Here is a 23,363-nt window from a genome sequence, read left to right as displayed (position 1 = left end):
GATTTTTTTTACTGAGTAAAGCAAATTGTTGACCACAAGTCTGGTTCATCCTTGGGAACAATTTCCAAACACGTGAAGTTATCACGTTCATCTGTAAAAACAATAGTACGCAATTATAAACACCATGGGACCACGCAACTGTCATACCGCTCTATATCCACAGTAAAGCGAGTCCTATAGCGACATAACCTGAAAGGCCGCTCACATGGGAAGAATTTACTGCTCCAAAACCGCCATAAAAATGCCAGACTACGGTTTGCAACTACACATAGGGACAAAGATCATACTTTTTGGAGAAACATCCTCTGGTCTGATGAAACAAAAATATATAATGACCATCATGTTTGGAGGAAAAAGGGGGAGGCTTGCAAGCCGAAGAACGCCCATCCCAACCGTGAAGCAGCATCATGTTGCGGGGGTGCTTTGCTGCAGGAGGGTCTGGTACACTTCACAAAATAGATGGCATCTTGAGGGAGGACAATTATGTGGATATATTGAAGCAACATCTCAAGACATCAGTCAGAAAGTTAAAGCTTTGTTGCAAATGGGTCTTCCAAATGGACAATGATCCAAAGTTGTAGCAAAATGGCAACAAAGTCAAGGTATTGGAGTGGCCGTCGCAAAGCCCTGACCTTAATCCTATAGAAAATGTGGGCAGAACTTAAAAAGTGTGGGTAGAAATTAAAAAGCGTGCAGCATAAGCTCTCTACACAATTTCAAAACAGCTGGGTTAGCCATATTTATGAATCTGAAGTATTAGCACTGGACAAGCTTACCACAGTGGGATTCCCCAGAGCTAACAGTGGATTTCAACTTTATGGTCACAAGATTAGGCTGGTAACATGGTTATCTGTAGAAGTATGATGACGCTATGAAATAATTACCTGAACACTTAAGCACCTAATATTGAGTTGCACCCTCTTTTCCACCCAGAACAGCCTCAATTCGTCATGGTATGGACTCTATATAGGTATAGCTAGCAGCCCATGTTGACGCCAATGCTTCCACAGTTGTGTCAAGTTGGCTGGATGTCCTTTGGGTGGTGGACAATTCTTGATAAACACAGGAAACTGTTGAGTGTGAAAAACCCAGCAGCGGTGCAGTTCTTGACACAAACCAGCATGTCTGGCACTTACTACCATACCCTGTTCAAAGGCTCTATTGTCTTGCCCATTCACCCTCTGAATGGCACACATACACGATCCATTCCTCAATTGTCTCGAGGCTTGAAAATAATTATTTAACCCTTCATTTACACTGATTGAAGTGGATTTAACAAGTGACATCAATAAGGGATCATTGCTTTTACCTGGTCAGTCTCATGGAAAGAGCAGGTGTTCCTAATGGTTTGTGCACACATTGTATGTACCTTGCTACCTATACATGTAGCACAATCCTTAACACCAAGCAATTGGTGAGTATACACATTTGGGATTTAAAGAGTATTACACTTAAAATAAAATAAGACACTCACTGTACAGCAAAGAGATACACCAATATATTCTTGGCAATAATAGTGAATGTCCATATAAAAAAAAAAAAGAAAGTATATCCATCAGAATTTATTTTCCACAAGTATAAACACAAAATAAACTATTATTTTGACTGACTGCTCACACCATACAAGACGCCCGTGGTGATGGTGCTGCTTTTATGCAAATGTATATATCTGCCCAGATTATCAGTAATATGAAGGCTGTTATTGCTTGCCCCTAATTTGTACTCAACATTGACACTGGTTACAATTGAGGAATTTAAATAAACAACTTCAGTATTTTATGGTTTATACACACACAATTGTTAACATACATTTTTCAGTTTTTGGTTTGGAAACAGTTCTAAAAATAAATGTTTTAATACACTTACAATTATTGTATGCCAAAATCAATACAAAAAAACTATGAAAAACATGCAAGGTATGTAGTAGTGCATCACAAACCCATAGTTTCAAAAGTCATTTTACCAAAGGCATACGTACAGAACAGTGTTCTAAAGGAGAGAATATCAGATACAAAAGAATAAAATGTGTTAGTCATTTATTTCTTTTCAATACTGAGTCTTATTATAATAGTATAAATGTATATGTGCAAAGAAGCGTATTTATTTCTACATTATACATCTGTTTCCACTACTCAATTCTAAGTACTAGCTTATATCACAACACACATACCCACCACTACCTGTTATGACTGTACGGATGGTCATCTTGCTCATGAAACCAGTCAACTGCTAAAGGTGACAGACAAACAAATTTGATTAATCTGATTGATTATTAAACAGTACTTAAATGGAGGGAGAGGGGAGAACAACCTAAAATACCCAATGCGCTAGCAGATTTAGGTACAGGGATATTGATGGCTTAGCCTATGGTAGAGCAAATTGCATGTCTTGTTGTGTAATTAATTCACTTGCACTTTTGGCAGACTTGTGCCAGAAAGGTAAGCTGTGTCAATATTGGGGAAACTCTAGACAAGATTAATAACCATTGGTTTAGGCAATAGCACCTATGACCACGTAAGTAAAAAGGTGTTACAACACCTAAAAAAAAACACTAACAGTGTTCTACTCTATCTGAAAAACCAGGTTCCAGTTGGAAATAAAATAATGAACTATAAAATCAAAACCAATGGGCCAAAAACACTGGCCTATGACTAAAGGAAAAAAAGACTCCTAATAGAAATGTACTTCCAACGAATAACGGGGGGAAAATAGGGAGGGGGATGCTGCACATAGCGTTCCTGTTTACCTACTAGTGTCATGAAAAGACATGGTGGTGTCTGTTTAATTATCCTTAAGGGAACTCAATCATCCTAACGCTACCTCGCCTCTCTCTGTACCCCTGTGCCTCCTATCTCACCGATATCTTTGACCAGACTTCCCTCACTCCTAGTATCCAAAAGTCTCCTGAGAGGCGTAAACCATGTAGAGAAACCCATCCTCGTCGTGCTCCTGCTCGTAGATCTCGGAGATGGGCGTGGAGACGCTCACCATGCTGTGCTGGTTGACCAGGAGGAAGAAGGCCTGCGTGGGGTTGAGCTGCAGCCGGCGCCTGGAAGGGAATGGGTATACAGGGGGTCAGGGCTGGTCACTACAATCATTAGGGCACACTGTGGTAAAATGAAAACAAGCAGTTATTTGGCGAGTCCAGGTAGTCCTTCCCTGCTTCAGTCCATTTGGTGCCTAAGAATATGACCCATCTTTTTAGCTTGAACCACCGAGAGGTGTTGCATGGTTTGTGTATTCGGAGTACAGGCAAGCATTTCATGCAAGCAAGTTTAAAATCCACACACAGCATTACTATAATTGGCATCAGCTTGAATGTCTACCTTCAAGGGGCAGGTCATAGAACGGGCATCGCTTTATTGAGGATTCAACAATTAGCAATGGATGCACAGAATTAAATAATGGTACTTGCTTGTTGACACTGTTAGCCGTGATTGTTAGTTTGTGTAAGACTGAACAAAGGAGGTGGGACCAAGTCACTATTATTCGAGACACAAGAAAGTCAAGTCACAAGGTTCGAGTCTCAAGTAAGAACAGGTTGAGTCTTGAGTCAAATCCAAGTCGTGAAAAAAAAAAAATCTATACATACAATGACTTGTTCAACTACAAATCTGTCTATTGAGGCTCCCAGACAGACCTTTTCATTATTTTGTCTACAACACATTTTGATTATGTAAATTGTAAAATAAGGACCTTGTAGCAATTGTAACAGGCATGAAATCAGCACAAAGCAAGGCAAGTTGATGTGCTCAGAGTGTAGATTTATTTACAGGTCTTGGTGACCCAATGGTGAAAGTGCCACATATAAAATATACAATCATGGCCAAAAGTTGAGAATGACAAATATTAATTTCCACAAAGTTTGCTGCTTCAGTGTCTTTAGATATGTCATAAATTACTATGGAATACTGAAGTAGAATTACAAACATTTCATAAGTGTCAAAGGCTTTTATTGACAATTACATGAAGTTGATGCAGAGTCAATATTTGCAGTGTTGACCCTTCTTTTTCAAGACCTCTGCAATCTGCCCTGGCATGCTGTCAATTAACTTCTGGGCCACATCCTGACTGATGGAAGCCCATTCTTGCATAATCAATGCTTGGAGTTTGTCAGAATTTGTGGGTTGTTTGTTTGTCCACCCGCCTCTTGAGGATTGACCACAAGTTCTCAATGGGATTAAAGTCTGGGGAGTTTCCTGGCCATGGACCCAAAATATTGATGTTTTGTTCTCTGAGCCACTTCGTTATCACTTTTGCCTTATGGCAAGGTGCTCCACCATGCTGGAAAAGGCATTGTTCGTCACCAAACTGTTCCTGGATGGTTGGGAGAAGTTGCTCTCAGAGGATGTGTTGGTACTATTCTTTATTCATGGCTGTGTTCTTAGGCAAAACTGAGTGAGCCGACTCCCTTGGCTGAGAAGCAACCCCAAACATGAATGGTCTTACGATGCTTTACTGTTGGCATGACACAGGACTGATGGTAGCACTCACCTTGTCTTCTCTGGACAAGCTTTTTTCCGGATGCCTCAAACAAATCGGAAAGGGATTCATCAGAGAAAATGACTTTACCCCAGTCCAATCCCTGTACCTTTTGCAGAATATCAGTCTGTCCCTGATGTTTTTCCTTCCCTTCTTGACACCAAGCCATCCTCAAACCCTTCACCTCACACCTGCCTGCTGCCATTCCTGAACAAGCTCTGTACTGGTGGTGCCCCGATCCCGCAGCGGAATCAACTTTAGGAGACGGCCCTGGCACTTGCTGGACTTTCTTGGGCGCCCTGAAGCCTTCTTCACAACAATTGAACTGCTCTCCTTGAAGTTGTTGATCCGGCACGTTGTTCCTTCTAGGTAACCATGGTTGACAGAGGAAGAACATTGATTCCAAGCACCACCCTCCCTTTGAAGCTTCCAGTCTGTTATTTGAACTCAATCAGCATGACAGAGTAATCTCCAGCCTTGTCCTCGTCAATACTCACACCTGTGTTAACGAGAGAATCGCTGACATGTCAGCTGGTCCTTTTGTGGCAGGGCTGAAATGCAGTGGAAATGTCTTTTGGGGATTCAGTTCATTTGCATGGCAAAGAGGGACTTTGCAATTAATTCCAATTCATCTGGTCACTCTTCATAACATTCTGGAGTATATACAAATTGCCATCATACAAACTGAGGCAGCAGACTTTGAAAATGAATATGCATCATTCTCAACTTTTGGCCACGACTATACACAGGCAATCACCTAAAAATAAATAGACTATCAGGCTTAAAAGTGATAGTTCAACCAAATTACAAAATAATTCCTTACAGTGTAAGGAAACTATGGACAAGGTATGACAGCAATCTATGCTTTGGTTTAGTTTCGCTGGGACTGTTTACACATGCTAATGTTTTAGCATTTGTGGCACAGATCCCATTCAAGTCATGGGACTGATATTTTTCACACATCATGTTCAAATCATCTATAAGTGACAGATTCCCAATCAATTTGAGATCCTTTGATGATTTGTACATGATGAGCAAAAAATGCAAATATCGGTCCCGTTACTTGAATGGGATTTGTGCCACAAATGCTAAAACATTAGCATGCAGAAACAATGCCATGGAAATTAAACCAAAGCATGAATTGCTGTCATACATTGTCCATAGACTGGAAACCAATGTGTCCTTTTTAATCTGGGTGAACTATCCCTGTAACCTGTCCTATCTGAACAGAAACAGGTAGGGGGCAAAACTGCACAGCCTCCCCTTGAAAAACCAAATCAGTCTAATAGGAGTTCAAATTGGTACATGTAAGCACTTGGCCCCTCCCAGGACCATACAATTACCAAATTGGTCATTACAACCAATAAACTCTCTACAATATAAAAAGTCAATTTTCACATCTATCGGTAAATTCATCTGAAATCAGGCTTAATGATTCTTATTCAATGTACTGACACCAAAGCATGGCGTCCAGGCCACGAAGCCTATTTCTTTGTGAACAGAGGCACGCGCACTCCTATTATGCAACCAGAATGACAGACATAGGAGAGACACACGGAACTCCGACATAACCTGGTAAATATGAACTAAGTAAACCATACATTGAATGAAATAAAACGGAAACAGAAAAAAAGGTGTTGCAATAAAAGGTTTACGAATTAAACGAAACGCTAGCAAATATTGTAGGATTAGATGGAATATAGATTCACCACATATGCATTTACACGTGGGAAATCAACAGCAAACATTTCAACAAGAGAACAAAGCACTCTCCATGGGTGGGAGTTTGGCAAGCGACATGCCTTTATGGTGCATCTTCGCCACAGTAATAATAATTACATAAGTAAATAAATTATTCATGATTATTTCAAGTAATTTTCACATAGCAAAAGACCAGTAGGCATATGCTGGTAATTGTTGCTTGGTGTCCCATTGCTGGTGAGTTGACAAAGTAAATAGTTAATATTCTTGATCACCAAACCATTTTTGGAGCTGCATATTTATTTAATAATTATGGCAATCCTCTCTCCCTACAATGAAGTTTGTGAGGCACCTGATCCTATAGCAGTACAGCAAATCAGCAATCTGTTCGCTAGCTCACCCGACCTGTGTTGAATGCCAGTTTGCTGGTCCAATCAAAGGGCCGAGTGTGCGTTTCACTATGTGAACTGTGTCAAAGGTTACTAGCCGGGTCCCATAGCTACACCACCAGAAGGCTGCAGCGGGTGATGGCAAGTGGCACATTTAGCCCTTGGTCACCTCTGGTGTGCCACAAGGTGGCATGGTTTCACCATTAATGTTTTGTCTTGGCCATTCACCCTCTGAATGTCACACATACACAATCCATGTCTCGATTGTCTGAAGGCTTAAATCCTTCAGACAATCCATGTCTCGATTGTCTGAAGGCTTAAATCCTTCTTTAACCAGTCTCCTCCTCTTCATCTACACTGATTGAAGTGGATTTAACAAGTGACATCAGTAAGGGATCATAGTTTTCACCTGGTCAGTCTGTCAAGGAAAGAGCACTCAGTGCAGACCATGCATAGGATATATGCATGGCCCAATACGTTAAAATAATTTTGCGATAATTTTGCAAATATGTTAGTGGCAAATATGTTAGTGGAAATTATATTTTGAATGGTTTCAGCATAATTTTATTTGAAATGTATATTTTGGAGTAGAATGTCATTTTAAAAAAGGTCACTGGAACAGAGCACCATCCTAAAACGAGGAAACACTTGTCTAGTTGTTTATTTTTATATAGCCAATATTCCCTTCCCTCTGCATTCGATAGGATATGAATATTGTTTTATGCATGGCTTTCTCCTGATCAAATAACGAATGTGACAGAGTTCCATCTCAAAACGTTATTTGATTAGGTCGACCGATTTATGATTTATCAACGCCAATACCGATTATTGGAGGACTAAAAAAAAGCCGATACTGATTAAATCGGCCCGAGAGATAGATATATCTATATATATTTGCAAATATGACAATTACAACAATACTGAATGAACACTTATTTTAATATAATACAAATAAATACAAATCCATTTAGTCTCATAATGAAACATGTTCAATTTGATTTAAATAATGCAAAAACAGTGTTGGAGAAGTAAAAGTGCAATTATGTGCCATGTAAAAAAGCTAATGTTTAAGTTCCTTGCTTAGAACATATGAAAGCTGGTGGTTCCTTTTTAACATGAGTCTTCAATATTCACAGTTAAGAAGTTTTAGGTTGTAGTTATTATAGGACTATTTCTCTCTATACCATTTGTATTTCATATACCTTTGACTAGTGGATGTTCTTATAGGCACTATAGAACTGTAACGGAACTTCTTTTTACTTAGTCTGCTCCTAGTGAAAGCGCGTCATGAATGTGGATAACTGGACTGAACACGCAAACAAAAGGAGTTATTTTGACATGAATTATGGACATTATCGAACTAAACAAACATTTATTGTGGAACTGGGACTCCTGGGAGTTCATTCTGATGAAGATCATCAAAAGGTAAGTGAATATTTATAACGCTATTCTGACATCTGACTCCATCATGGTGGATATCTGTTTGGCTTGATTTGGGCTCTGAGCGCAGGTACTCAGATTATTGCTTTTTCTGTCAAGTTTTTAAAAAATCTGACACAGCGGTTGCATTAAGGAGAAGTGTATCTATAATTCCGTACATAATACTTGTATTTTCATCAACATTTTATGAGCATTTCTGTAAATTGATGTGAGTCTCTGCAAAATCACTGGATGTTTTGGAACTACTGAATGTAACGCACCAATTAAACTCAGATTTTTGGATATATGAACTTTACCGAACAAAATATACATGTATGGTGTAACATCAAGTCCTATGAGTGTCATCTGATCAAAGGTTAGTGATTAATTTGATCTATATTTCTGCTTTTTGGCTGAATGCTTTCTGTGACTAGTTGCTGACCTAACATAATATGTTCTGCTTTCATCGAAAAGCGTTTTTGAAATCGGACACTGTGGTTGGATGCTAGCGTCCCACGTACCCTAGAGAGGTTAACAATGTCTACACTTTATTTCTGATCAATTTGATATTTTAAATTGACAAAAGTGCTTTCTTTCAAAACCAAGGACATTTTTAAGTGACCCCAAACTTTTGAACGGTAGTGTATATATATTTTTCCATTCAAGTACTCCAGTTCAATATAATTTGTCAGAACCTAAGAAAAATATATATGTTCTGTTCAGAAAGATGCACACTCACTGTAAAGAAACAGTGTAGATGTCAGGAAATTGAAAAACAATTCTGAGAAAAAATAATAATTGTACTGTGCTCAATGGTACATTGTGGGAGGCAACCAGTCTGTCTAGATAAACTACTAAACAACTCAACATGGAAACTATAACATTACTAATTTGTTACTATTGACACTACACAACATGGCATAAGTTTAGTTAAGTAGTTTCCTGCAATAGTCTGACACACAGAGCAGTGGTGAAACAGTTAAGGTCTACTCCCCTCCCCCACAAGTCATTGACATGGCTGTAATATGAAGAGACAAGCACACAAAACAGGAAGAGAGTCTCTCCCAATGATAACAGGGTGTATTTTGGTGCTAGAGTGTTTAAGTGTTTCCAGCAGAAGTCCCGAGGAAGTCGGGGTCAGTGTGTGCACCAATTATTGGCACACTGTGGCTCGGCCCGCTCTCTGGGTGACACACTCCAGACAAGTAAACAATCTGGTCAACATGATCTGGGGATACAGGCACGTACACAGTTCATTTTCAGACTTTGAGAGAATGTGTTGACTGAAGGGAGAGAAAGGCACAGTGTGTAAGGTGTTGAAATGATCTCACCATAAATGGACATTCAGGTTCAAAGTGTGGGGTATAGTGTCCATGACTCTGTTACCCATGGACTACCACCATGTCATCAAATCCAAACCTTATTAAGTCATGACTCAATGGTCTTACCTGATTATCTTCACTAACTCGCTCATGTTGACATGGTCAGGGACAAGAAACTTTGTCTTGTCCAACACAGGCAGCTGCTTCTCTCCCTTATAACGCTCAATGATTACCTGTAGGGGAGCACCATGCAATGATAAACAGTTATAAGATGTTATTCCACCACCATAACACCAATTAATACTGAATATATTACATCAAATATATGAAGGCCCTAAATAAGATATGGTGGATGAATATTTCATATACTAATCGAAAAAGATAGCATTCAGTGTGCTTCCTGGCTATAGCCTTCCACTTCTTCACAATTCTCAACTCAGACAACTGCAGTTGGCATGTCTGAGTATCATGTGAACTACATCAAGAAAGGCTCTTACTGTAATCAATTTACTGATATATAAAGAGAGCTTTCAGGAACAATAGCCAGACAACCGAATTCTACGCAGACAAGTGTAATGTAGCTCCTCATTTTGTGTGGTGAGCAGGGAAAATCAATGTAGTCAGAGCCACAATTATTGGCACCCTTGATAAAAGATGAGTGCTCATACAAAGATGACTGCTCATACAATATACCTCAGTATTTATTTTAGTATTTTTTGCTCATCAAGGGCGCCAATAATTTTGGATGCGACTGTGTATTCTGTTCTATAGAGGGCAGTGTCAGCGTAACTTACTGGGATTTTGTTGGGGTGCTGGTCACGGATTTGATGCACTTCTTTGCAACGATCAGCTGCAGATAAGAATTTGTATGTATTTACACAGGGAGGTCAAGGTCTCTTTCTCAAGGGAGCACAGTATTTTGCAATTTTACAATACATTAATATAAAATACAGAATTACAGACACAAATTCCACAGGAAGGTGGTCTATGATCAACATTTTGAACCACCCAAGAGGCACCAATGTGTCCATACATGGGGTGCATAGCAACTAAAGGCTGTTTTTCCTAGGTCTGTAGCAACAGACGGAATTTCCAGGGTTAAACATCCCTGTGATCGGTATGGTAACTTGTACTTCTATGGGTAAGTGAAGAGGTCAGGTAATGTGAGTTTTTCCAATAGGGTTTTATAAATGAATCAAATGCAATGTTTTAACCTAGGCAACATCAAATGAGGGCCAACCTACTTTCCAATACATCAAGCAGCAATGAGTTTAAAACCTGTCAACCGTGATAAAACTAAGTGCACTATGGAAAACTGCATTTCATTTAACGGCCTCAAAGAAGTGGCAGCAGTATTCATCTAAATTATGTTACCATAGTCTAGGACAGGAAGAAACGTTGATTGATAAGAGACAATCAATGAAAAGGTCTTTCTGATCAGTTGGAAGATAAAACAGAATAGCCTACAGGGTCTCAAAGGTAGATTGTGAGCTACAAGTACCTCGCAGCCCACCTATGAGTAGCTCGCCAAGAAATTCTGAAAGTACCTACATTTTTTCGCATATTGTCAAAACTATAAAGTTCCCGGCTACTATCCAATCAAAGACACATTGACATTATCCCACCCATGTTTAGCCACTATTGGCTTGGCAAATGTAACAGTACCTATCTGCCAATTATCAATATTGCCCCCCCGTCTGTTTATTATTCCATGTAGCCAGTTAGCAATGCTAATAATACCCGTCTTGTGGGTAGACAAATACTTTCCCCAATAACCGTCTCAATTAAAATGTTAACTGCAAAGTTGGCCTTCCTGAAATAACTATGTCATGATCAGAGCATTGAGCGGAGCATCCCCAACTTGACTGGAGCATAGAATGCGTTTCCCAAAGGCTGGAGGGTTGGCTGCCTCGCCCGCTCCATTTAGGAGCTCAGGGAATGCCCAGCGCAGCACGCATTTGTAGGCTACTTGTGTGCTGCTATAGCCCCTTGCTTTAGCTACATCATGCAGTGGGCTAAATATCATGACGTGCTGCAGCAGTAGGCCTAACAGAAACATCGCTAGACCAACACAGACCCCCCCTTGCTTGATACGCAATAAAAAGGTGGTGTTTGAATGTCCAAATGTATTAGTTTTTTCCCCAGACCTAAATAATTTACTGTCTTCTGATTTCAGCATCGACATGGGCTCAGAAAATACATTTGTTGTTTCTCTTTGACTAATTGTTCTATTGAGAGTAAAAACCAAAACCAGGAAAAATAAAATGAAGAACTTTGCCATGCCAAATACTGTTTAGTAACCATTATTTCATCAGGAATATTGACATATATTGTACACCAAGGACTAGTTGCAGGGTAGAGAAGAAGAATTTGCATATTTAAAAGCTATTTAAAAACTGAGTAGCTCAGGACATGTAAAAAAAATAATAATAATTAAAGTAGTTCTCATGCTAGAAAAAGGTTGGAGACTCCTGATCTAGGCAGAAATGTCTCTTTTATATGGGGTGTGCAACTGCAAACATGATCAACATAGAAAATCATAGGCTGTGACTAAACAGTCGAAGAGTTCTCAAAATAGGTATACTGGTTTCAGTAATGCCAATGGTTTTCCACAGAAGTCCAGGGCTCTACAGTGTGAGTATTTCACTCGCATTTGCCCCTAAAAATAGATGTGGGCACCGGAAAAATGATTTACGAACAGTGTGCAATTAAAAATTACAACCTACCGTAATCTATTTTTCCCCCGCTGCTAATTGCTTAAAAACTACAAGTCCCACATTCCAAAATAGTATCAGTACAGGCTATAAGTTAACGTGCAGACATCGCTAAAAATGAAGCCCATTCAATTTTATTTTAAGCGAAAAAGACGAGGAGAAAGAGGAATCCGGCGAGGGGTATAAAGTTGACATGGCGGCTAACGTTAGGGATGCTGAGGCTAACGTTGACATGGCGGCTAACGTTAGGGATGCTGAGAACAACGTTAGCGAAGCTACCGTGACCCCCGTGGTCACTAGCCGGTGGAGGGAGAACATATAGATTCAATGTGAATTGGCTCAAAATGTTCCCATGGCTAAGGATCAAAAACAACGTCATGTTCTGCAAATATTGTTGAGGGCAGAAACGGGCGGGCAACTTGTCCTTCGAGTCAGAAAACCCACATCTGAAAAGAGATAGCGTAGCGAAACATAACATCTCGCGGCGGCATATCCAGTGCAGAGATCTGTACCTGTTGAGACGGGAGAAACCATCAGGCATGGTGTCAGCAGCCTTGAGGAGGCAAGTGCTGCTGTCTGAGGAGAAGAGGATGCAGCTGAAAATAAAGATAAACATCGCATGCTTCATTGCGAAAGAACCTTTCGTCAAATTTGGGCCGCTTAGACCACAAAAATGGAGTTGACATCAATCCCACATATGACAATGATGTAAGACGTGCGGAGATGATCGGTCAAATTGCTGACTTAATGAGAGAGCCTGTCAGCGAAGCTGAAGCCGTGAAGTATCCTGTCGTTCTAATAGACGGAGACACTGATATATCCAACACCGAATGCAATATTGTCTACGTACGCTTGTTGGAGGATGGGAAGCCAGTCAATCTCCTGGTCGGACAACAGACCCTTGAGCACTATCATGCCATTGGTAAGTTGTTCCTCTTTATAGGTTCGGTGTGGATATTTGCACACAGTCTAGCATCAAGGGAACTCGCTGGATCCCCCATGTCCACAGAGCCCTCAAAGTGTGACAGTTTATTTACTGACTACCTAACAGATAAAGTTGGAAATGGGGAATGCACTCGTGTATTCTGCCATTTTCTTTCAGACATGTTTGAGGAGCTATCCTCACTTAGCCTCACCATGCAAAGGAATGACCTGATCCTCCCCCAAGCCACAGAGTTGAGGAAGACCGTGACCAGACTGGAAGCACTACAGCTTAGGGCAAAGGCAGATTCTAGGTGTGTTAGGATGAGAGCTTGTTAAAATGTAAGAGAAACTGATTATTAAAATCAATGATCAAGACATATTCTCAGTGTGAGATTCAATGTATTCGTTGCCCAATAGAACCATTTCAGGATAAGGAGGGAAATGCAGAGAAGTCTTTACTTTCTTCTTTAAAAAAAAATGGGAGACAGACAAATGGCCAGACATTTCATTGTGTGTTGGTGTGTGTGTGTTATTTCTGTTCAAATGGAATAACACTAAAGGGGAATCTGAAAGGCTTTACGGACCTCACCAATCCCCAGCTAAAGCAACACATGGAGGCGGCCATCAACATCGGCGTAAATGATCTCAGTCAGGTTTGGTGGTTTGCTGAAGGATGAGGGTGTCCAGACCCCAGTGGAGTCTTTCAGAGTGCTAAACCCTGACACATGACCAGGCCAGCCTTCTCACCTTTGGCAATGATGGTGTGGCATACCTCATGATGCATTTCAAGGAGCCTCTAGAGAGGTAAGAATTTATTTGACACTGCACTGCCATATGAGACAATGTTATATATTTGCAAACTCACTTGCTCTGTTTAATCCTGCAGATCAGGGTGCAACATGGCTGCAATCCAGGATGAGTGGCAGGGGTTGAAAATCCTGGTCAGCCACAATTTCAAGGACAAGTCCTACAGTGGCCTGTGGGAGACCATATTGACAAAGGATCCCTACAGGCATGATTACAAGGTAGGCTAATCCTGGGTGGTTATGTATGGTATCCTATGGTTGATTTTGATAAGTTAATGTTAAGAGTTTAAATGAAATTGAAAGATATCATCTTTTCCCTAGAACATACTGGAGTTGGTGCTGCCCATTTCAGCCACTCAGTGTGAGCAAGGCTTCTATGCACACAACCAGATTAAGAATTTGACAAGAAGCTGCCTTGGGGTCTCCACCAGCAAAGACCTGATGAGGATCAGCCTGGAGGGGTCTTCTGTCGAGGAGGTGGATCCCACTCCTGCCGTGGACCAGACGGCCAACATACAAAAGCAGCTGGACAACTGATATCCTTTGCGTCTAGTAGGCATGGATCAATGTGTGATTTTGGTGGTATGTGCTGTTCCACAGATGTGTCCCTTAGTACACACACACGCAGTATAAATATGTATGTAATAAAAACTCTGTTACATTTTTCACTGTGCTCCTAAATTTCTTTGTGTGCTACTACATTTTTTCATTTAGGAGCGCAAGTACTCCTTGGGAAAAAAGTTAGCGTAGAGCCCTGCAGTAGTCAAACCCAAATTAGCCTACATCAGCAGTGCAAATGCGTGTGTAGACATTGAGGACATGTGATTATTGCTCTATCAATTACGTGTTCCACTGCACAGGGTAATAATTTAGAATGGCCTGACACAAATATACATATCATGCAATCTTGTATGGCACCCATGCACAATCCAGTTTGTGTTTCAAGTCCAACTGTAATAAAGCTCAGGGATGGTGCTTGGCAAATGTAACCACTTTCAAATTCATAGGGTGAATACCCCTGGTGTAGGCTGAGGTCCGGAGCTTGATAGGTTTTCTGTTCTAATTAATTGTACCCACCTGGTGACCTGGGACAGGTCTAAATCAGTCCCCGATTAGAAGGAAACAATGAAAAAAATGCAGTGGAACTCAAGTATGGGTAGCTGCAGCCCAATATGGCGACGGAGTATGGGAGTCGGAAGGAGTGGGTGTACGGAAAGCCAATCAGCTAATTGGGCAGATGTATTGCCACTCAAGAAAGTTGTGTGTGTCTGACTGGACAAGTCGTTAAGTGCTTTCTACTGGGTATCACAGTCGTGTCACTGGCGGTAGCTAACGTGGCCATTTTTTTTCTCACACAATTTTATTTCAAATAAGATAGCCTACACAATAATTAATAACCATCTAGATGTCACCTTTATACATAGCCTACGTACAGACTACTATCAAATCAAATGTGTTTGTCACATACACATGGTTAGCAGATGTTAAAGCGAGTGTAGCAAAATGATTGTGCTTCTAGTTCCGACAATGCAGTAATAACCAACGAGTAATCTAACCTAACCTAACAATTCCAACACCACTACCTTATACACACACACACACAAGTGTAAAGGGATAAAGAATATGTACATAAAGATACTACTCAATGGGGAGGGCATGAACAGCAACACCGGGACATATTGGCCTTTGCGCCTGCCTGACAAGCACAACTGTCCGGCAAAGGCGTGGGAAGTAGCTACATAGTAGCCAATATCAGGGTGACAGTCACAGTAAGTACAGGCATACAATAACAGTACACATCATAAATCCCCACTTTAAATTCCTGAACAGCTCCAGAACATCAAGATTAAATGTATTTTGTTCCAGCAATACGGTTTACTTGGATCTATGGACTAGGAAACTCAAACGGAAGTTTCTGAAGTAGGGATCGGCAATAAAAGGCAGCACAGAGTTGTCTTTGACTGTAGCTAGCTAGAGCACTACTTCCCCACAGTTATGTTAATGGTGGCGAGGGCAGTTGTTCGGCAGGCGGGAGCGAAGGACACTGCTAGGACTCTGGCGGTACACAGCAGGTGGGATAGGTAGCTAGCTAACACAATGGTAAACGGTGTATTTCACCCCCGCCTGTCGGGCATTGTTTTTCCGCAGTTCTGTTAACAGCAGTTATTCGGCAGGCTGGAGCAAAGGACACTGTGCTAGGGGGCTGTAACCAACAGGATACTCAAGGGGAAATGAACGCCCTGAATTGTACGCCGCCTTGATTTGTCAATTTTTTGACCATTTTTAGACGCCGTAGTCAGTTCACACTTCTTCAAAAGTCTCAACTAATCTAAGATAACTCCAACAAAAAAAACTCCTTCATTTTGACGTTTTTGCCGAAGAGATCTTAGTCGCACAATTTTACATCTAATTTTATTTGCAGAATTTTTCAATTAAAATAAATTGCATGAAAACAAAGTGTCTCTCCTTGAATGACAAATACTTTATTTTAGATGCCCTACTGTTGACCAATCACTGACGAAGGGGCGAATACTTCGGCTCTAAACTATGGCTTGCCTCCTAAAAGAAAATGTGCGGTCGAACAGCCGAAAAAACATTCACCGAAGTACAAAGACGTCACACTACATGTACGAATTCAACCATACTGTTTCGGCTGGGAAGCATGCGGATGCCTTTATTATTGACGTTGTTAACTGATCAACTAGGCTAGCTAGCGTAAGCATGCTAACGTCAGTATCAAAGTTAAGGCCTCTCTGGCGTTGGCTGTGTTGTCAACAAATGTATTCTAATTTACATTAGGTAACTACCATTACACTTACATTCATAATGACGAATACGGAGTACACTGTTGAGCTGTTTTCAATAATACAATATTGCCTGTCCAGTAAAGAATATGCCTAGCTAGCTAAGGTTAGCTCAAAGATCTGTGGTTAGCAACTGGTAACAGCTGACGTTACTTACCGAATGACCTTCTTTGTTTGAATGGTCTATCGGATGGCATCACTGTAGATTACGTTGTGGTTTATAAATGAGATAATATACTAGTAAATATCTCAAGTTGTTTATGGAATCCTCAACAAATGCTGTCTCTTGCTTGTCTGTCAAATCAGTGCTCACTGTAGCTAGAAAAACAGCTTTGGTTTGGAATAAACTAGCCAACGTAGCAAGCGTTTCCTTTTTAGTCCTCACGAGAGATGGGGGAGGCTATCTTCTGCACTGTTCTACCGATCTAGTAAATGTGGAGGAGGAGTTCACAAATGGAGTGTCCGAGGGTTGTCAGTAGTTACCAAATCCATGGTGCATTGTGGGTAAAATGGTAACTTGACCTGATCTACAATAATGAGTAGTTGTTTATCATATTTATTTATGATGCCAGGTGATTTGTAGATCAGTCAGTCGGCAGTGGTCTCCACTGTCAGCAGGCGAGAACTACAACCCCAGTCATTGAACCGAACAAATGCAAGGGCTTGACCGCTGTACTGCAGGCTTTGTTTGCAAATAAAAGGATCCCCCATTATAGTGAAGGGGAAAATAGCAATATTCATGGTCAATCTTCGTGTAAATAAATACACATTTCGAAGCAAATCCAGGTACCCATATATGCTTCCATTACACCAGATGTATGTCCCTGAAACGAATATTTAAAACATCGCACATAGAAGAAGTTATACGAATAATTGAATAGCTAATGGCAGCCTGCCGTACCCCGGTCGGATTTTAACTTGACATACTCAATGAGAGGTGGCAGCACTGAGCTAGCCTGCAACCTCACTTCCCGGAGTAGGTCAAACTGCTCATGTTATGTCTTCGTAAATCAACTGTTTTTTATAGATATATTTTTTTTTTTATTTTTTTTTTATTAACAACAAATCAATACATAAAGCACATGAGGGAACACAAAGCATACATATATTACAAACAATGGACAATCGAGCTAGGGGTATAATATCACATTACAATTACACAAGGACCTTAAGGGACATATATATATACTTACAATTCTAACCGTTCTTTTGTTAGAAGAGCATTTAACCGTCTTAAAATACAGTTACATTTCTTTTTGTAGGGTATGAATGTGGTTTTCTATTTGTAAATGTACATTTGTGTATATGAAATTTGGCTGAAATAGTAATGAAATTAATTACATAAAAATGTTTCAGCTTAATTCTATTGTATGTAAAGAATCCAAACAGTACATCTCTCCACAATAGTGTAAAATCTTCATAAATGTGTTCAATTATAAACCTACTGATGTCTTGCCACAGTTTTCTTACATGCATACAATGCCAAAAAAGATGCAACACTGTTTCTGAGTGGTCATTACAAAAAGAGCAATTTGAGTTTATGTTGAATCTTCCTTAATTTTGTTAACAAGTTGGTACAGTGGGGAGAACACATATTTGACACTACTTACAAAGCATGTAGAGGTCTGTAATTTTTATCATAGGTACACTTCAACTGTGAGAGACGGAATCTAAAACAAAAAAATCCGAAAATCACATTGTATGATTTTTAAGTAATTCATTTGCATTTTATTGCATGACATAAGTATTTGATACATCAGAAAAGCAGAACTTAATATTTGGTACAGAAACCTTTGTTTGCAATTACAGAGATCATATGTTTCCTGTAGTTCTTGACCAGGTTTGCACACACTGCAGCAGGGATTTTGACCCACTCCTCCATACAGACCTTCTCTATATCCTTCAGGTTTCGGGGCTGTCGCTGGGCAATACAGACGTTCAGCTCCCTCCAAAGATGTTCTATTGGGTTCAGGTCTGGAGACTGGCTAGGCCACTCCAGGACCTTGAGAAGCTTCTTACGGAGCCACTCCTTAGTTGCCCTGGCTGTGTGTTTCGGGTCATTGTCATGATGGAATACCCAGCCACGACCCATCTTCAATGCTCTTACTGAGGGAAGGAGGTTGTTGGCCAAGATCTCGTGATACATGAGATCCTCCCCTCAATACGGTGCAGTCGTCCTGTCCCCTTTGCAGAAAAGCATCCCCAAAGAATTATGTTTCCACCTCCATGCTTCACGGTTGGGATGGTGTTCTTGGGGTTGTACTCATCCTTCTTCCTCCTCCAAACATGGCGAGAGGAATTTAGACCAAAAAGCTCTATTTTTGTCTCAGCAGACCACATGACCTTCTCCCATTCCTCCTCTGGATCATCCAGACGGTCATTGGCAAGCTTCAGACGGGCCTGGACATGCGCTGGCTTGAGCAGGGGGGACCTTGCGTGCGCTGCAGGATTTTAATCATAATGGTTTTCTTTGAGACTGTGGTCCCAGCTCTCTTCAGGTCATTGACCAGGTCCTGCTGTGTAGTTCTGGGCGGATCCCTCACCTTCCTCATGATCATTAATCTTGCATGGGGCCCCAGACCGAGGGTGATTGACCGTCATCTTGAACTTCTTCCATATTCTGATAATTGCGCCGACAGTTGTTGCCTTCTCACCAAGCTGCTTGCTTATTGTCCTGTAGCCCATCCCAGCCTTGTGCAGGTCTACAATTTTATCCCTGTTGTCCTTACACAACTCTCTGGTCTTGGTCATTGTGGAGAGGTTGGAGTCTGTTTGATTGAGTGTGTGGACAGGTGTCTTATATACAGGTAACGAGTTCAAACAGGTGCAGTTAATACAGGTGGAGAACAGGAGGTCTTCTTAAAGAAAAACTAACAGGTCTGTGAGAGCCGGAAGTCTTACTGGTTGGTAGGTGATCAAATACTTATGTCAGGAACTATTCTGAGAAATAAAATACAAAATAACAATTTAAATAAATAAAAGGTTACCTACTATTTTAAGTGCGTATGAAAACTGATCATAAAATAATTGAATAAAAAATGTTTTACATATACACGTTCCTAAGACCTTTTTTTGGAAATAAGTATTAATAACTAAATAGAACAATAACCGTGTAAAGTCAGAGCAGACCTGTATGCCCTTTAAAACAGTATCTTAGTTACTGTATACATAAAAAATAAATACAGCTTTCAATCTTCTTCGTAAGTTTGTAAACAAAATAGGTCTTCTGGTCATACAAGAACAAACTAATAAATTGAAGTACCTGAGTATTCCTGAAAAATAGTCACCTGATGCTTGTTAGGTAAACAACATAAGGAAAATGAGAATACCATGGCTGAAACCATCAACCTGTTCCTTCTGGTGAGATTTTAGGGAGGAATATGGATTTCTGAACCGTTGACGAAGTAAGCAGCCTTTCCCTCATTTCGTGCTATCTTGATTGTTGGCCACAACTTGTTCCTTCTTTCTATGTCCTCCGGGCTGAGATGCCCGGCGAAACGCATACCATGGCGCTGAAGGAAGGCGTTCTTCCTAGAAGCTTTCCAGACAGCATCCCTGTAGAATCTGGCAGTGAAGAGGATGATGATACCCCTTGGTCTTGAATCATTTTGCAAGTTGCCGAGGCGATGCACAACGTCGATGGTATCACCAACTTTGTTCTTATCTGCAGGGATAACTTCTTTGCAGATGCGGATAGCCTCTCCTCGCACATCTTCATTCTCCACCTCTGGCAAGCCGTAGAGTCTCAGGTTCCATCTGCTTGTGTATTGTTCCAGATCAGTGAGTCTATGGTAGACATTGTTATTCTTTTCCACCTTTTCCACACTTTTTTCAACTTTTGTCACTCGTTTTCACATCCTTGATTTCACCACATGCAAACTCCACAGTTTTTGTCAAGCCTTCGATAACCATGGTGTTCGCGCCTACCATTTTCTTAATGGCGTCACACCTGGAGTTGATGAGTAAGGAGAGGGTAGCCACGATGTCAGAGTTCATGTTGGGTTTTTTGGAGGGTGGAGGTTTGCACGGAGTAACCGGTAAAGAGGGGAATTCGTCATCTTCAACAGCATTCGAAAGCACGATATTATCCATAGGCCAAGCGTAGTTATGGCAGTTGTCTATAAGCACATTTCTCTCTTGGCAATAGAACGGCTAACTTCTTCCTTTCTTTTTTTGTCACAACTTTGCCTGGACATGCTGAAATAAATTATCCGATTATTATTCCAGTCACAGGAAAGGTCTTATATCTTGAACAAATAAAAATAGTAATGACTGTAAACTGTTTTCTTTTTTTTTCACAATCTTTCTGAAGTTTGGTACGGAGCTCGGTAAAAAAGCGTCTGTTCAAGCCGCCATCTTGGCACCTTCCCCTCTACGTAAATCTCCTATGAGACTACCATTCGTTACAAATTGCGCTATTGTGTCTTCACGTGTATGAATGGTGTCATGTGATCCATGGCTTCCTCCATTCATTCATTCATATATACAGTAATTAACTTGCCCGATATTTGGAAAGTTTGCATAGAAAATATTGCAGATGTGACAATTGCCTGCTAGGGTGCATTTCCATTGAACAATCTTGTGTTGATCAAAACAGCTGGACGTAATGATGTCACACCTAAAAAAACATAATTTTTAGCTAAAACCTAGTGTTGAATAAAAATGTATTGGTTGAAGTGTTTCTATTACCCATTTAGCGACAGCATGTATGTCAGGATATAGCATGCTGGCTGGGGTTCTCTCTACAATTCTCTTATTGCAAGTTATTCATTAGTAATTATGAATGTCTAATTTCCCTTCAATGCAAACAATCTACATCAACGAAGTGAAGGAATTGTTATGCTATATATTAGTGGCTTTATAAGATGACATCATAAATGCTCATATAGCAAGTCATTCATTCAACACATAGGCTCTGTTATTATATTCCAATGATATTCCTGTATCCTGCAAGCTACCACCTGTTAGAGCGTTAGGTCGGTCTTCTACAGAACAAATTAAATAAGTGTCAATTCCCCCCCCCCCCCCCCGCGAAAGCCAGCATAATTTAGTCATATTTGCCACATTCTAAAAATTCTCATGTACCAACGTATCGCAACGGGCCGTGCCATGGTGAAACTTGGAGAGCTGAACTAATTGGATGGGGAAACTTGCCAGCCAACCAGAAAAGCAAGGCGAGGCAATTCAGGCATTCTTGAAAGTCAGGACAATCCTTGTCCTGCAAAGAAACATCATTTTTATAGTTGAACATTTTTATTTTGCTTAGCAGTATGCATTTAGAATTAAATGTGGAGTAGAGATTTATAGTTATGCGGTGACAATCACTTGCCCCACGTACCTTCAAAATGATTTGTCAATCATAATTTATTCGAAAAACACAGTTTCCATCATAATTTTCCGCAATAAAGAAAGTTTGAAACCTGCCTATTGACTGTCGGCTTCAATGTCGAACAAGCCCCTTTTTGACATCCAAAAGCAGATGTCGCGTCACAGGCTCAAATGTTGTTGTTTTTTACATTGACAAGACAGTCGAGTGTGACCGCTCAAACAATGGAAATACATGTCCTTAAAGATGGAAGGCTGTTGTGTGGTTGTTTTCTGTAAACATTGCCTGCATTTTCACTGTCGGGGTTGAATTTCGTGGCTTCAATGAGAGTGGGCAGTCGTTCTCCCTTCCGACAGTACCAACTAACTGATCACTTTGAATTCACGTTAATTGACAACTCAACCAAATGTAAATCCAAACTAGACATGGAACAGACGGACGTCTGTGTCACGTTCTGACCATAGTTCTTTTGTGTTTTCTTCATTTTAGTGTTGGTCAGGACGTGAGCTGAGTGGGCATTCTATGTTGTGTCTAGTTTTCCCATTTCTATGTTTGGCCTGATATGGTTCTCAATCAGAGGCAGGTGTTAGTCATTATCTCTGATTGGGAACCATATTTAGGTAGCCTGTTTTGTGGTGGGTTTTTGTGGGTGGTTGTCTTCTGTCTTCGTGTGTCTGCACCAGACAGAACTGTTTTGGTTTTTCCACATTTGTTGTTTTGTATTTTGTAGTGTTCACGTTTATCGTCTATATTAAACATGATGAACACTAACCACTCTGCGCTTTGGTCCTCTCCTTTGTCCACAGAAGAAAGCCGCTACAGAACCACCCACCACAACAGGATCAAGCAGCGTGGTAACAGGCAGCGGCAGCAGGAGCAGCGCAAGAAGGAGGAATGGACATGGGAGGACGAGTTGGACGGAAAAGGACCCTGGGCAGAGCCAGGTGAATATCGTCGCCCCAAAGCAGAGCTGGAGGCAGCAAAAGCAGAGAGGCGGCATTATGAGGAGCTAGCACGGCAGAGCGGCTGGAAGCCCGAGAGGCAGCCCCAAAAATGTATTGGGGGGAAACAGGGAGAGTGTGGCAGAGTCAGGAGTCAGACCTGAGCCAACTCCCCCTGTTTTCCGTAAGAAGCCAAGGAGGAAACCAGAGCCGGTCAGGGCGGTAATGGAGCAGTCTGCGAAGTTGAGGGGTGAGTCTGAGATTTTCGAGGAGTTGTTGGACAGATTGGAGGAGAGTGAACGGAGGGGAGATTATAAGACATTCGAGGAGTTGTTGATGAAATTGGAGGAGAGAAAGCTGTTGGTTTGGCGCAGTATGCACGGCACTCGTCCTGAGGTGCGTGCTAGCCGTCTGGTTAAGACTGTGCCAGGCCTCCTGTGCACCTTCCTAGCCCTGCACGTCCTGTGCCAGCTCAGCTCTACAGTGCTCCTAGCCGTGCTAACCGTGGCGGGCGTTGTACTGGTCAGGCACCATG

General features: G+C 41.0%; 1 protein-coding gene across 1 annotated transcript; it reads right to left on the bottom strand.

Moving 5' to 3' along the window:
- Nucleotides 1-1,542: 1,542 nt before the first annotated feature.
- Nucleotides 1,543-17,001, bottom strand: map1lc3a (microtubule-associated protein 1 light chain 3 alpha). Its single transcript, XM_029669471.2, has 4 exons — nt 16,719-17,001; nt 10,108-10,163; nt 9,440-9,546; nt 1,543-3,049 (listed from the first exon to the last, which is right to left on the bottom strand). Exons 1-4 carry the CDS (start codon nt 16,756-16,758, stop codon nt 2,887-2,889), a joined length of 366 nt encoding a protein of 121 aa, XP_029525331.1. The 5' UTR covers nt 16,759-17,001; the 3' UTR covers nt 1,543-2,886.
- Nucleotides 17,002-23,363: the final 6,362 nt, after the last annotated feature.

The sequence above is a fragment of the Oncorhynchus nerka genome, linkage group LG2 (assembly GCF_034236695.1).
Source record: "Oncorhynchus nerka isolate Pitt River linkage group LG2, Oner_Uvic_2.0, whole genome shotgun sequence".
Taxonomy (NCBI): Eukaryota; Metazoa; Chordata; class Actinopteri; order Salmoniformes; family Salmonidae; genus Oncorhynchus; species Oncorhynchus nerka.
This window is presented reverse-complemented; position numbering and strand designations above follow the sequence as displayed.